At 53.9% G+C, this 15670-nt stretch overlaps 1 protein-coding gene and 1 long non-coding RNA gene across 5 annotated transcripts in view; one reads left to right on the top strand and one right to left on the bottom strand.

Moving 5' to 3' along the window:
* The first annotated feature begins 926 nt into the window (after positions 1–926).
* LOC122239368 lies at positions 927–3707 on the top strand. Of its 2 annotated transcripts, none has more exons than XR_006218367.1 (2): positions 927–1135; positions 2117–3707. It is a non-coding gene; the product is annotated as an uncharacterized LOC122239368 (long non-coding RNA). The 2 variants fall into 2 exon arrangements; XR_006218366.1 differs by having other exon boundaries at positions 927–1291.
* The window catches only part of AP3S2 (adaptor related protein complex 3 subunit sigma 2), a 58133-nt gene continuing 46143 nt past the window's right edge, over positions 3681–15670 (bottom strand). For 2 of the 3 annotated variants that reach the window (XM_042988050.1, XM_042988049.1), the window contains 2 exons: positions 9418–9525; positions 3681–7683 (listed from right to left, as the gene is read on the bottom strand). In XM_042988050.1, the coding sequence (XP_042843984.1) occupies positions 7555–7683; positions 9418–9525 (237 nt within the window). In that variant the 3' untranslated portion in view covers positions 3681–7554. The remainder of the gene's footprint in view (positions 7684–9417; positions 9526–15670) is intronic. The other variant, XR_006218365.1, reaches the window with a different exon arrangement.

Below are 15670 nucleotides of genomic sequence, written 5' to 3'. Positions count from 1 at the left end.
GTACTCTCTCGTACACTATGCCTACAACTTGGGAGTAGGCGGCTAAATGACTCACTCAAGGTCACACAGAGTCAAGGAGTCAGGCCGCATGACTCCCACCCACAGAGCTTCCTGCCCTAAAGCTTGAGCGAGTGTGGAGCGTCAGCACACAGGGAGGGCGACGGGAACGTGCCTTCATGCATCCGACGATCATTTATTTCCTGACGGCTCACAGGGATCAGGCACTGTGCTAGGTACCAGCACAACAGCACCAAGAAGTAATGAAGACAGCAGAGGAGACATTACGCTGTCGTGTCAGGGGACAAGCCCATGGAGGATAAAGCCGGGCGAGGGATGGGGACAGGGAGTGATCGGGAAGGCAGGCGGGACAGGGAGGTCCACTGAAGGCATTTGAACAGAGGACCCCCCCTGGAGTGACGAAGGGCGGAAGACAGGCAGCGGGGAGGTGGGGGCAAAGGCCCCCCGTGTTCAGGGACCCACCAAGGCCCGTGTGGTTGGAGAGGGGGAAGCAGGGAGCTGGGCGGGGCAGCAGGAACCGAGGACAAAAGATGGATAGCAGCCAGCTAAGCAGGGCCCCGAGTTTTGTTCCGAGACTAGTGGGAAGCCTTTGGGAGGGTTTAAGGCCTGCAGGCCGGTGTTGTGGTCTGATTAATACTTCGGAAGGTTCAGTCTGCCTGTTGGGTGATAAAACAGGGCCATGAGGAGGCGGGGGGGGGGGGGGGGGCGACAGTTTAGGGGCTGTGGTGGCGTCCAGGCAGGGGATGAGGGACGTTGGGTGGAGATGTGAGTTACTGGACAGTTGGTTGATTGTCAGACAGGATCTGAGACCGGTGGGCACTGGGGTCCCAGGGAGAGGGCTTAACCTGGGGGCTCCGACGGGGTGGGAACATTGGGGCTGCACCACCCGAGGCTCCAACCAGGGACATGGGTGGGGACTGCAGATCCCGAACAAAGGGGCCACCTCTGAGGTCACAAGAGAGGCCAGGAGAGCGTGGCCTGGCCTTGGGCCCATGGCCTTTCTGGGGACACCAGCACCCGGAGCTGAGCAGGGCTGGGCTGATGGGGAGCCTGAAGGGCCTGATGGGGAACGCCCGCCCCGGGCTGTCAACCTGTGCCAGGCATGGCTCCACGCCAGGTAGCATCGCTGTGGCGTTTGCCCGTTTGGCACAGACAGTTTGAACCCAAGGGTTTCCTTCCAATCCTGTCACGTCACCGTGCCCTTTAAAGCAGCTGACGGGTTGGTTGACATTTCTGAGGGCCCAGGAGGGCCTGGCTGCCGGAGAAGAGGCAGGTAGAGGCTGGGAAGTTGGGAAGGATTTCAGCAGAGAACGCCCCGAGGTGCCCAGCCCGGCATCTGAGCGGGAGCACCTTCCTCAGGGTCCCGGCGGGGGGGGGGGGGGGGGGGGGCAGGTCTCCGCACACCTCCCGGCCACACAAAGAAAGTTCCAGGAAAGCTGGCTTAGCAGCTGGCAGTGCAAATCCTAGCCTGCCTGTTTGCCAAGCACTCCCCAGCAAGGAGCAATGACTTCCCAGCCTGTGCGTGTCGACATCTTTGGCCCACAGCTTCCTCGGGCCGGGCAGCCAGGGTGAGATCCCCTCGGCCCGCGGCCAGCTGGGGAGCCACCCGCAGGCTCGGGGAGGAGTCAAAAGGGCGCTGGGTGCCAATCGCTCAGGACCAAGGGGCTGGAGGAAAGCTCCCCACCCACGCTGCCCAGGGTAGCAGGAGCGGTCTCCGGCCATGGGAAGTGCCCTGGGTTCGTGGCTGCCCGTCAGCCTCCGGCTTTGCTGCCAGCTGGGGAGGGTCCAGAGACGGGGCGTGGGAAGGCCCCCTCCCACCGCACTGCCCCTGCTGGAGGAGGCAGGCGAAGGAGTGGCTGCCTCCCGGGTTCTCGCCTCTGTCGCCTCCGGAGTGGCCGGGTCCTTCCTGGGGGCAGAACCAACACGGACACCACCGGTAACACCCTCACTCCCAGTCTGGTACCTTCACTCTGGCCAATGCCTGAACCATGCCAGTTGGTCGAGATTTTGAGAACCACCTCAATCTGGGGGAACAATGAGAAATGGGCCTGGTCTTCCCCTATCCCTGAGAATCTACCTTCCTTCCTTCCCGTTTCAGCTGTGCCTTTAGGTCCTGAGTTCGCACAGGGCATTCATTCTCAGCAATCCGGAAGACGACCCTCAAGCTGCCCTCCTGAAGCCACACCCACTCCCAGGAGGCAGGGGAGGGCACCCCTGTTCCCGAGTGTTCTCAGGAGGCCCGCTGATGGCAGAGTTGAAGAACAATGGGAGATTTGCCCTTGAGAAGGCCCAACGATCCCCTTTCTCAGGGAAGTGCTCCAGGACCCTGACTCTCAGGCAGGCCTGCCTCACCCCTACACGGACTCCCTCCACTGCGCCCCCTGCGTGTCTTTAATTCCCTGCTGACGGGGAAGGGAGTTCTGGCCGCACCTCCCACCCTTCAGGTTCCAGGATCTTCGCTTTCCAGACACTCTGCCACTTCCCCCGCTTTATCCAGTTTTGGCGGCCTCGGGATGTGGGCCTGGGGCTCGCTGGTGGGGCCAGGCCAGCAGCCAGGGCCCTGCGAGGCCCACCTGGGCTCCCCTCCCAGCTTCCTGGATCTACCCTACTCCCTCCGTAAAAAGCCGCACGACGACGGTGGCCAGGTTCAGGGAGCCTCTGCGGTCTACACCAGTCCTCTCGTTAAACCTCACAAGTCCCCAAGGCGGGAAGGAGTTCCTGGTCCCTCTTTCGATGGCAGAGGACAGGGACCTTCCGAGGGCTCTGCACGTCTCACACTCTCACGTGACCACCTTGCAGTTCAAAAGCTCCACTTGGCTAGAACCGCCGAGTTCTCTGGTGGTGCTGCCTCACTGGAGGACAACTGTGAGCTCAGAGGCCACGTCTTCAGTTCCCAGCCCCTTGGCCTCTCCCTGACCTGAGGTTGCCCTGCCGTCTCCCCTCCCTTCCCTCGCCCGCAGGCTGTATCCTCACCCCTCCTGCCACTTCTGGGCTCCGGGGCTCACCCCACAGCTTCGAGCCGTCTCCTCTCCTGCCCACGCCCAGGCTCCCAGCTGGCTGGCGGACCTCAGCCCCCCGCCCCCGCTCCCCTCCGACTCTCCCCATCAGGCCCGTCTCATCCACACTCTGGGCCCCTCTTCCTCCCAAACCACTTCCTCCTCTTGAGGAACCCCCTCACTGGTCCTGCAGTCACTTGGGTTCCACGGTCATCAGCTTCGCCTCTCTCCTCTCCCTCGGCCTCCACAGGCCATCACCGGTCGCTCCCCTCCTGCTGCTCCCAATACCATTGCCCTGGTTCTCCTTCCCAGAGGGCAGAGCGCGGGCCCGGGAAAGCCTCCACCGGCCGCTCATTCAACACTTCTTTATTGAGAGCACGCACCAGGCGTTGTCCCCACTGCGTGGAGCGAGACAACGCCCGCCCGTGGGGACACTCGTCCTAGCGGGGACAGATAGTAACTTCGATCCAAACGTACATCAGGTCGGAGTGCCCTGAAAACAGGAAAAGCAGAGCTGGGATAGGTATGCCCAAGCAGGGGGGCTCCTTGATGCGGGGTGGTCTGGGAGGCCCTCCTCCGTCCAGAGGGTGGCATGGCTGCAGAGGGCCGAGGCCAGTCACCGAGGTCAAAAGGAACGTAACTCTCTGAGGAAGAGCACACCGTCAGTTTGGTAATAAAAACCCAGGGACTTTATTTCTTAATCCTTTCAACTGGAAACACTTGTTGCCACGGGGTCGGGGGGTAACTTGGTGGTCTGTGGGAACACGGTGGGAATCTGGCTGAACAGGCTTCTGTTATCTTAAATTTTGAACTACATGAATGTACTTCCTTTTTAAAACATTAACTCATTGAATAGGAAAGAACGTACCCAGTCTTTTGGAAAAGATTAATTATTCTCGTGGAACTATTTCCCTAGAGAGGGCCTGTCTGCATCTCTGGCAGCCGCTGCCAGGGCAGAGCAGACGGGAGCCCTGCCGCACTCCCGAGAGGGCAAAGCGACGTGAGCAGGGTCCTCAGCGCAGCGAGACAGGTGCCCCTAGGAGACCAGGTAGAGGACAGGGAAGGCTGAAGAGCAGGGTCCTCGCTGGGAGCCGACAACGCCCCGGTCTCTCATTCGTAAGTGGCTCTCCATCTTGGCTGTCACGTTCACCCCGATTTTTATCATCAGGCGCCACTGATGCATCCTATTTGGAAAGCCACGGACGGACGGCTACACGAAGGAAACGCCCTACTAAAGACCGGTCCACCAGACAGGATTTAGCCGGCGCGCTCCGTGGTCTTGGGTGGAGCTGGGGCCAGAGAGCGCTTCGCTAGTGTGGCTCCGTGGAGGTGGCGGCGAGGAAGGGCCGGCTTTGTAAGGGGCGGAGGCCTGAATAACAGGGGCTTGAGAAGCCTCAAGAGATCCCGAATTAATCCTCATGTGACAAGCACACGGCCGTGTAGGCCAAGAGGACAGATAATAAGGTGACCTGTGGATGAATGTCTGCGTCCTTCAGATTCCTACGTTGAAATCTAATCCCCAGTGGGATGGTATCTGGGGCGGGGGGGGGGGGGCGCCTTTGGGAGGTGATTAGATTTGGATGGGGTCGTGGGGTGGAGCCCCCATGATGGGACTGGCACCCTTATAAGGGGATGAAGAGCAAAGAGCCTTCTCTCTCCGCCATGTGAGGACAGAGCAAGAAGATGGCAGCCTGTGAAACAGGAAGCAGGTTCTCAGAGACATCAAATCTGCTGGCACCTCGATCTTGATCAGACTGCAGAACTGTGAGAAATGTTAAGCCACCAGCCAGTCTTTTTGTTACAGCAGCTTGCACAAGGGCTGTTTGGAGCATGGCCCAGCGGGGCACGACGGAGGCTGCCGGGGGTGGCAAATGGGTTCTTGTCCTTTAACTATTCCACAGAACAGCCACCAACTCCGGTCACTACAGATTCAGGCTTCCAGTCGCTCAATCTGGGCACTCCGGGGTCCTCGGCGGAGACAACGGCGGGAGCTGAGCCTCAGATCTCTCCGTCTTCGGTGCCTAGGACTGAGCCTGGCACGCACCAGGCGCTTACAAACTGCGCAACAGAATTTTTGGTTTTAATTACGGGCCGTGAGCCCTGGAAACCCAGTATTCTGTTCCACTTCAGGAAACCCTCAGCATCAATCATCCAGGACCAAGGACTCTCAAATTTAGGCCCAGTCCCTATTTTCCTAACTGAATCTCTCAGCTGCAGTATCTGTATCTTTCTTCAAAAACAGCATACGATTTCCTCTTATTAAAACAACAACAAAAAAAGTTTATGGCTTTGCTCGAAGCACGTAAGAGAGCTAGCTGGATTTGCAGACAACCTCGAGTGGCTAACGAACGATTACCGTGGCTTGTCCAAGGGATGGACTTTTGCAAATAAAAAACCAGGCTGAAGTTTCAGGCCATTTTTTTAGAGGCAGCTTCAGGGGTGAGGATGGGATGCTCACTGGTTGGAGTCTCCGGGACCAGTCAGTGGTCTGTGGGAAGAGAGCTGAAACCAGAAAACATCGGTTTCTGACAGGTAGACATTCGAAGGCCGTCCTGGGAAATCCGGGCCAGACAGGTGCCCTGCACTGATGCATTAAACCACAACACAAATACGTAAACTCCAGAGAAATGACCAGGTTCTAGCTTCATGACCCTCAGCACAACACTTAATACTCTGGGCTGCTCATCAGCTCTCCGAAAGCCTCCAGCTTTCACCCTCTGAGGACGTCGTCACTGGCCCCCTTAGCAAACCAGGTTTGGTTTCATCAGGGTTTGTGAGAGGCTACTAATCTCTCTGGGACTCAGTTTCCTTATCTAGAACAAAGAGGATAAAATTGGAAGAAGCCGTCTTGAGCAGTGAAAGAAAACGGACTTTGGACTTAGGCAGGTCAGTCTCAATTCTCAGCCCTGTGCGACGCAAAGCAGGTTACTCGACCTGTCTCTTACTGTCCCTGCGGAATGGGGACGATGATGCCTGCTGTAAGGCTGTAAGGCCTGTGGGAAGGTCCTGCTCACACCGCCTCACATCCGTGCTCCTCCTTTCTTATTCCACACTTAGCAAACGTGAGAGAGGGACACGGACGTGCTGAAGCGACTGTTACAGAAATCCCAAACCCTTCAAAAGAATGCTATCAGACCTTCCTCTCCCTCTTTGGACACAGGGCCTCCTTCTGATCGCCCGCCCGTCCCGGAGGCTACCGGGGAGGGTCTGCCCGAGTGAGCACAGGAGGCTGTGGGGAGCAGAGGGCACCAAGCACGGGAGCACCGCGGTCCTGGGGGCGGGGGGGGGGGCACCATCTCAGACGGGCTCTGCAGCGGCAGCAGGACATTGGAGCGGTCCGGGGGGCCCCCCCGCCGGCAGGCACGGGAAGCCCCCTGGCTGGGAGACGTCGCCGTGGTGACGCAGCGAGCTCCCTAACCCCGGGGCAGCGCGGCAAGAGGCACTACTAGGAGGAGCAGTTTTAGCTCCACGTTAACCACAGAAAGACACTCATCACACGTAAACATTTACAAGTTTCCGAAGCCAACCGTGGGAGGATGTCACCTGGGGGGAACAGGGAGGGGCTCCTCCCACAGTGGGGACAAGACACCGCAGAGCCACGGGTCTCAGTCAGCACACTTCCCGTGTCCCCAGTCTTCCCAGTGCCCGTTCTAGAACCAGTGATCCCAGCTCTCGTGCTCCACAGGCTGGTGCAGGCAGCAGTGGCTTTCCCGTATGGAGAAAACCCGTCACTTCTAACACAGCAACTGACCGTCTGCTCATCAGAAGAATGTATTTTAAACCTGGAAAGAGTCATAATTCTGAGACGTTTCACACGTTGTCAGCTTTACCTTCCACAGACACGGGCCTCTCCCCTTTGCTGAGGGACCCTCGGGCTGTGCCGGAGACATGGCCGTGGGGAAGGGGGCGTTCTCCCTATCAGCATGCACCAGGTTCGTGGTTTGGATGGCGCCCTGTGCAAGGACTGTGGCGGTGGGGGACGTGTTCTGGGGGCGGGGTAACCAGCAAGCTTGCCTACACAGTACAGCCAGAAGGCAACTCTGGGTTCTCATAAAACTCTGCCCTTCTCTGCCACTCACCGCATCCCCTAAGGGTCGGCCCTTCACTACCTATGGCATCTCACCAGCAAAAGTGAACGCTATAGGACCGCGGAAGCCTCGTGGTACTAAGGAGAAAGACTCTCGTCAGACAATATCCTGGTGGCGGGTTCTAGGAAGCAGGAGGGCCCCAGTACAGCGCCCAGTCCCTGGAAGCGGCTACATGCAGGAGGTAAAGGTACGAGTGGCTGGGGCACGCTGACCCCACGGAGGCCAGGGGCCCCCCTCACGTTTGCGGTGGCTACACGTATCAGAGGCCAGCAAGTCGGCACAGGTGAGAACCGAGCACATGCTTAGCGGTGAACCCAGGGCTCCCCCCACCCCCGACTCCACGGCAGCCAGGGTCAGGGCCCGGGGCTCGACCCTTCTAAGGCTCAGAGTGCGTTCTGTAGCAGGACTGGCTTGGCTGGTTTCAAGGGCTCCAGTTCGGTAGTCGTGGACCCTCAGACAAACTGGGACAGGTTGGGGACTTTGATGTTGAGATCACCAATGTTGATGTTCCGAGGAATCTCCGGCAGATTGATGTTTTTCACAGCGGACACGGCCCGGGCAGGGGCTGCTGACAGGCCACCCTGAGGAGACACGAGAGGGGGCATGAGACAAACGCTCGGTGTCATCTGCTTAACGCTTAAAAACACAAGTGACGGAGACCGGAAAGTGTCCACACCGAGCACACACAACACACGTTTTGATTTTTCCTCCTTATTCCTCAAAGGTATAGCCAACGCAGCAATCCTGAGGTGGGACAGGGGCTCTGGGGCAGGGGCTCCACAGCGTGCGCTCCCGAAGGGGTGGTGGCTCAGGCGGGGTGCTAGCCCCCGCACCTAACAGTGCCTGGCACGCAGCAGGCGCTCAGTCCACGCTTGCCGGAATAACCGGAGACGGTTTGACCACGTCATACTCTGTGTCAGGGGCACTTTTCAGACTACAAAACAAAGCCCTTCCCCGAAGAGCCTGAACACTCTTAGAAGCGGGTGCAGTCACAGGGAAACGTGTACGAGAAAAAGGAAAGTCCGTTTAGGGCAGCTGCCTGCCAACTATCAACGTGAGACGGGAAAGAGCTGGCTTTGGAAATGTCATGTGGCAGCAAGATGGGCGGAAGGACCCGTGGAAGGTGTGACACACCCGCAGCCACGGAAGGACTGTGACAAACACAGAGATGAGGGGCGCTCCCTGCTGGCTCGCCCCCAGTGGGCAGAGAAGGGGAGAAGCCGACGAGACTCCCAGAACCCCGTCCTCTTTACTGACTGTCGGGACACCGACTCCAGTCCCGCTCTCGCCCAGCACGTCTCCATTCTTCCTGTTTCCAAACCCCTTGCCTGTGACTCACTCACTATTCCTGGAAGCTCCCTGGCCTGTGTCACTAAAGGACCGTGGTGCCGCTCCAGTGGTAGTCTGGCGGAGCTTCGTCAGCAGGGCCACCAGTCCTCACATACAGGAATTCTTGGCTCTTTGCAAGGTCAAGTTCCATCACAAGAAGGAATGAAGCTCTCGAAGACGCTCAGATAATTAAAATTCTCTTCCTGCCGCGTATGAAGGTGTAGGCCTGTAGCCTCTACGCTGCTCTCCGGCTAGGCTGACGGAGGTGATAGAGAAACCTCAGGGGGGTAGGACAGAATCTACCGTGAGCGGTTTTTGTTTAAGTTTTAAGTAATCTCTACCCCCAGCGTGGGGCTCAAACTCACGACCCTGAGGCCGAGAGTCGCATGCTCCAACTGAGCCAGCCAGGTGCCCCTAGTGGGAGCGTTTGTATCAAGCCCAGCACTGTGTGGGGGTGGGCTGGGGTATGTTGTTTGTAAACCCAGCCCAAATTCTGTTCAAGCTGAGTACAGGGCTAACTGGAAATAAGGGAACTGGCAAGTCGGAGGTCTGAAAGACACCACGAGAAATGGCCGCTGGGAGAGCAGACTCCTGGAGCACTGGAAAACCACAATGGGACCAGAGACAGGGATTCTGGGTCCCTCCAAGGAATGTGTAGCTTTGAAAGGAGGAATTACAAACTACAAGCACCGGCCAGAGTCCCCCCAAGCCAGGAGGTGTCTGTCTTTGTGGGCCATGTGGCTTTTCCGTTCACACTTTTAGCCTATTCTTACACGTTTTAATTTTCAGGGCTGGCCTTCCAATCAGCGGGCCTTCCAATCAGTTTCGATGGACTCAAGGAAGAAAGAAGAGACGTATACACATTCCTAAAGTTCCCCAGCAACACAAACCAACACATGCATCCCTTTCTCCTTCTGCCCCGGTCTTCTCGAACCGGGTCTTCTCGAGCCGAACTGGCTGGGGCAGAAGTACAGCGGTGTACTCACCTCGGATTTCTCCAGCCTGTTTTGAGCTTCGATCTGAGCCACGATTTCATTCATGTTGGTTTCCAACACCATCCCACCCATCACCACCTCCTGAAGGATGTAGTGCACCTGAAGGGGAAGCGGGAACGAGAAGGGTTGGAGCACCCTGCGGTAGTCGGGGTCTGGCCCAAACAGAAACCCCGCAGGCTCTCCTGCACCAGCAGAGCGGCTGGACCCGACACCAGCTCCTGATTCCCAAGACACCTAAGCCCGAGTCCTCCACCCCTCACGTGAGACCACAGGGGTGGCCCCCGCGTCTCGGCACACCGTCACGCGAACCTCTTCTGTGAGCAGCTCATTCCGTAGCTCTTTCCTACCTGCTGGCCACACTCTGGGCGGGAAGGTGGTAGCTGAGAGCACAGGCTCTGAAGTCACACAGGTTAAGCGGGGTGACTTTGGGCGAACTATCCTTTCTGTTCCCCAGCCTCCTTCCAGAACTCTGGTGAGGACTGAGATAACCTCTACCAAACACCCAGCCTGCCCCACACCGGGTTCTAAATGAATCAGGATGGCGCTCATTGCTGCTCTCGGCAGCAGCACCGCTGACGGACGCACACTCGGTCACTGCAGGGGCAGAGGGACAATCCCTGCCCAAGCACATCCCACGTGAAATGCGACGTCTCCCGGGCTTCCTAAGATAGGCCCTCCAGCCCGTGTTACGCTGGTGGCAAAACAGGCCCGCGCCTTCATACCTGTCCTTATCCCTTTCTTACAGCTGGGATGAGAAACTGGGTTCTTTAGGCCCTGACCACCTTGTCGGCATTTTGGCTCCGGCCTCTCGCATAAATCTGCCTTTCCAGGCAGATCCAGGGGCTCTGCAGACCCACCACCGGCAGAATTGCTTCCTCCGGTGCCTTTCACCTGAAGTCCTTCTTCCCACTTCTCTGATGTCAGAGACCAGCTCGGTCCTCCCACCGTCTCAGTGAATCTCTCTGGTCTCTCTAGCTGCCCTCTTCCTTCCCGGGCTGTTGATCTGGTGCCTAATTAACAACAGAAGGTGGCACCTCGAAGGCCATGTTGACAGGATCTGATTTGAAAGAAGTGCCACCCCTTACACACCCCAGCAGACACCTCTGACCGACCCTCTGGGGGTTTCTATGGCAGCTCGCTCGCTACCGTGGGGTGCAGTGTTTGAGTCAGCACAGAGGCTCAGTCAGCGCAACGGTCAAGTACACGGAGATTCAGTTTTGCTGAGGAGGGCTGGCTGGATGGAACCCGAGCGCACACGTGAGCCTGGTGCCCAGAGGAGTATTCACACTGAACCTAGTGACGAGGTCGTCTGGGTCTAAAGTTTGAGCACTATTGCCACTTGGGGCCGGATAATTTTCTGTGTGTGTGTGTGGGGGGGGGGGGGGTGTCCTGTGCACGGGAGCCTGTTTAACAGTACCCCTGGGCTGTGCTCATTCGATCCCAGGAGCACCCCACCAGCTGTGACCACCAAAAATGTCTCCTGGTGAAACTGCCCCCAGTTGAGACCCACTGGTCTAGCGTCTAGACTGGAGCATGGAGGAGGTGAGGCCAATTTACTCTGTGGGCAATGAAGAGTCAAGATAAAAGACGTGTGTGTCTGTGTGCTTGTGCACATGCATGTCGGACGCGTGAAGTTCTCGGGCATATTAGTTCTTCATATTTTGCCCATGGAGGGAGAGAGCATAAGAACGTGTGTTTTACGTACAAATAAAGTATATTCACTTACACTGAGTTTTATTAACCACTTTCCTGTCTATACATACACACTCATGTGGCATTCTTAAATTTTATACCAGAGGAATCATTTCATTATTTAAATGCAAATGGGGATTTAATGGTAAAATTCTCATATTTAGATAATTTACAAAATGTTAAATGCTACTGGTCTTAAAATTATTCATTGTTATACTTCCCCATCAAGAAATTAGCTTCTGGGGGCTCCTGGGTGGCTCAGGCAGTTAAGCATCTGAGTCCTGATTTTGGCTCAGGTCATGTATTCACAGTTGTGAGACTGAGCCCCACATTGGACTCTGTGCTGAGCATGGAGCTTGGGATTCTCTCTCTCTCTCTCTCTCTCTCTCTCTCTCTCTCTCTCTCTCTCTCTCCACGCCCCCCCCCGTCCCTCCCCAGCTTCCCAGCTTGCACTCGAGCGCTCCCTCTCAAAAGGAAAAAAAAAAAGAAGAAGAAATCAACCTCTGAAAACATTCTCATGGCTCCTCAAAATATTTTAAGCAACAGAATAACCATATAATCAAACAATTCCGCACCTGCGTTTATACTTAAGAGATATAAACCAAGGATTCAAAAAGACATTTCTATACCTATCTTCATAGCAGCATTATTCACAGAATAACCAACAGGTAGAAGCAGCCCACGTGCCCATCGATGGATGGATGGATGGATAAATGTGATACAGACATACAAAGGAATATTATTCAGCCTTAAAAAGGCAGGACACTCAGACACATGCTGCGACACGGATAAACCTCGAAGCCATTACGCTAAGTGAAATGAGCCAGAAACAAAAGGACGAATACGGTACGATTTCTTTCTGTGAAGTACCCGTGGCCAAAATCAGAGGTAGAAGTGGAAAGCTGGTGGCTGGGGTTGAGGGAGGACGGGACGCCTGTTGTTTAATGCGAAACCAGTTTCAGTTTTGCGAGATGAAGAGAGTTCCCGAGAAGGGCTGCACGATCGTGTGGATGCGCTCAGCACGACTCAAGCGTACACTTAGAGATGAAGATGAAAGCTTTACGTTACGTAAAATTCACAACTGAAAAAACAAAATACAAGTGTCCACACCAGGACTCCTAGTGTTTTATTCTGTTGTTTAATGAGCTCCTTCATGGCAGGAAGTAGTATTTGTTGAGCGTCTCCACTATGATAAGCACTTTACATGGTTCTTACTTTAAGTTTATGTATCGGTGTGTAACATCGTAATATCTGGGGCGCCTGGGTGGCTCAGTCATGATCTCATGGTTCGTGAGTTTGAGCCCCATGTTGGGCTTTGTGCTGACAGGTCAGAGCCTGGGGCCTGCTTCCGATTCTGTGTGTGTGTCTCTCTCTCTGCCCCTCCCCTGCTCGCACTCTGTCTCTTTCTTTCTCTCTCTAAAATGAACAAACGTTAAAAAAAAAATGTAGTAATATCCATCTGAGGTAGGTAATATAATCTTCATTTTAATCTCCATCTGAGGTAGGTAATATAATCTTCATTTTATATATGAGGGAACTGACACATGGAAAAGGCAATGAACTATTCCAATGTCACATGTCTGAGTAGCAGAGCAGAGCACCGAGTCCGGGCCCGTCTGACTCCAGAGTTCATGTTCGGCACCCTTTCCGCCACGGTTCCTCTGAGTCCCAAGCTGTGTCTTCTACCTGCTCATCCCTCACTCCTGGTCCATATGGAATCATTTTCAGACTTGCCTTTGGTGCGTCAAAGATCTTGCATGAATTCTTCTGTGCTTCGTCCTCAAGGCCTAGTGAGCCGCAGGCATGCTGACTGAATGAAAAGGCTTTTCCTAAGCCTGAGCAGCATATTCCTGGGGCTTTAGGTGCTTAGAAGATGGATGGCAGTGTGGTGATGGAGGCCTGATGGAGAAGGTAGTAAAAGGCCACTAGCAGCTGGATAGCATATGTTAAGACTTCTGATGCGAATATGGTATCACGAAGTCATAATTCTGAGATGCTATTCAAGATGTGTTCCAAGTGCAAAAAAGGAGAAATAAATAAAAACGCAAACTCCATTTTTAACAAAACTGGAAGACAACCCAAATCCCAGACCCTAAAACAGCTAGAAAAGCTGTCAAAAGCAAGGAGTTCGAGCAAGGCTCCTTTCCTTAGAGAAAGAAAAGAAAGGATACTACAGAGAGGGAACAAGGGAGCTGGAGAGAAAGATCTGCCAAAATATACTGCCTGTGGGTAAAGGACACTCGCTCTGGGACCAAACAGATTCCTTGCTGGGGAGGCAGCTGTGGACCTGGAGCGGGAAGCAGAGGAGAAACCACCACAAACGAGCCGTATTCGCCTCACAAGTTCAGCTTCATGGTGGCGTCCGCGTCGTGGAAAAGTCTGCAGAAGCCTCGCTCTACTGGCTGGACGGAGATACAGGGTAAATGAACTCACCCCAAACCCTAGATCAGGAGAATGACTGCAGTCAGCCTGGAATTCAGACTTGGGACCTTCTCTAAACAAGCATCCTGCAAATAGCTAGTCCCTGAGAAACTCACCTGCTCGAAGAGGACTTGTAAGAATGAAATCTACACCGGATGTATACAAAGATACAACAAGAACAAAATTTGGAAAGAAACGGGAAAACCAAAAAGCAGACTAGGACTGTGCACTGGGAAACCGCCGCCACGGAGGAAACGAATGACAGTAAAATCTTTTTGCCAAACTGAAAAAAAGCAAACAGTGAAGCGAGAGCTCAGGGCAGAAGAGCAGGCACTTGTGGGAGGGGTGGGGAGGCGGCAACAAGAGAAGACCTCACGGGCACCGCTGGGGGAGAAGTGGAAGGAAACAGTACGGATATGAAGGTAAAGCTGGAAAGAAGCAAAGGGAGAAGAGACACTGCCGAAAGCATGGTAAGGAACAGAAAGGAGGGAGATGGAAAAAAGCAGGTACAATGAAACAGAAAAGGAGTTAAAAGGAATAGAGAAAAAGGAGAGTTAGAGAAGCCAGCAAAGGACATGCAGCGGATGTATCAAGGGAAACCAGGACGCGGAGCAAACACATAGGAAAAGAGGTGTTCATAAAGATTATGTGAAAGTATGATTCAAGAGGTTTCTGAAACGAAAGAGGGTCCACATACTGCAAGGCCACACTGTATCCTGGGGAAAACTGACCCACTACAGTCAACGCCAAGACAGACCCTGAGGGTAACATTTCCAGATTTTTGCAACGAGGCAAAAAGATCAAATTATTTAAGAGAGGGGCAAAATCTTGAAAATTTCCACAGTAAAATCCAACGCTAGCAGAAAAAGATGTAATACCTACAAAATTCCCAAAGAGAGAAAGTGTAATCCAAGAATTTATACCAGTCAAGAGTAACAGAATAGGAAAAACCCTGTTCCTATGAGTCTGTCTTGAGAAACTGCCAGCCAAGGGGTGATGGCAGAGAGACCGGCGTTGAGCACCGAGTCCGCTTACAGGGAGGACTGAGGTTAAAGTGGGATTAGAGCGACAACAGAGGCCAATGCTATGTGCCTGACAATGAAGGAAAGTTACAGCCAGCAGAAAGTCAGGAAGACAAAGTTGGGGGAAGGAAGGAGGTACAAGAACCCTGACTTCCTCACTCTCAATAACTGAGAGTCAATGGGTATCCTTGAAAACCAACAACTCATGTAATGAAGATCTAGTTATTATGACTTTTATTGTGATCCCCCCCAACCCCTGCCGTATCCAAGCCCAGAGTCACTTGCTATAAACAATACTTTGAGAGCCACCAAACTAATGATTTGGGGCCAGTAAGATCTTTGCTGCTGACCAGAGTTCTGTGCCACTCTTCTTGCATAAAATTCACCCATAATGCATCACCTACAATTTCCAGTTTCTCTGAAGTACAGGGAGAACTCAGACTCCTGTGAAACAGTAAGTACAGATTGCTTCTAGATTTTTCGGAGCCTCCATCTCTACCTTCTATATTTATCTTTGCCCAAACCTGATTCAACTTCATTTTCTTTTTGAAGTAACTTACCTTTCCAAAGCATTCACCTTGGTTTTCAGAGAACAATTCTCTTTTCTCATTACGGTTTATCTGTATATGATTCAGTTATATAATTACAATATCAGTTTGACTGGCATCAACAGGTCTAAAAATATCACAGCTGACCTTTGGTCAGCACAGTGACTCATGTGCTGTAGATGAGCAGAGAGTGAGCAACGAAGGGTCAGCCTGCCAGCTGCCCTCGTTCATCTGACAAGTCCATGAAGATCCCTTGCACTGAACGTGAAGTGCGCCATGAAAGACGAGTAACGTTTCTGCCAGAGGAAACACAGGGGATGTGAGAAAGTTTGAGGTTGCTAAGCCCGGGTGTATAGAGAACGCAGCCAGGAGTCAATACTACACACACCAAGAAGTATGACTCAGCAATAAAAATGAATGAGCGCCTGCCATTGCAACAACATGGATGGGCCCGGAGGGTATAATGCCAAGTGAAGTAAGTCAGAGAAAGAGAAAAACCATGTGATTTCAATCATATGTGCAATTTAAGAAACAAAACAAGCGAACAAGGGAAAAAAGAGA

The sequence above is a fragment of the Panthera tigris genome, chromosome B3, assembly GCF_018350195.1.
Source record: "Panthera tigris isolate Pti1 chromosome B3, P.tigris_Pti1_mat1.1, whole genome shotgun sequence".
Classification (NCBI taxonomy): Eukaryota; Metazoa; Chordata; class Mammalia; order Carnivora; family Felidae; genus Panthera; species Panthera tigris.
This window is presented reverse-complemented; position numbering and strand designations above follow the sequence as displayed.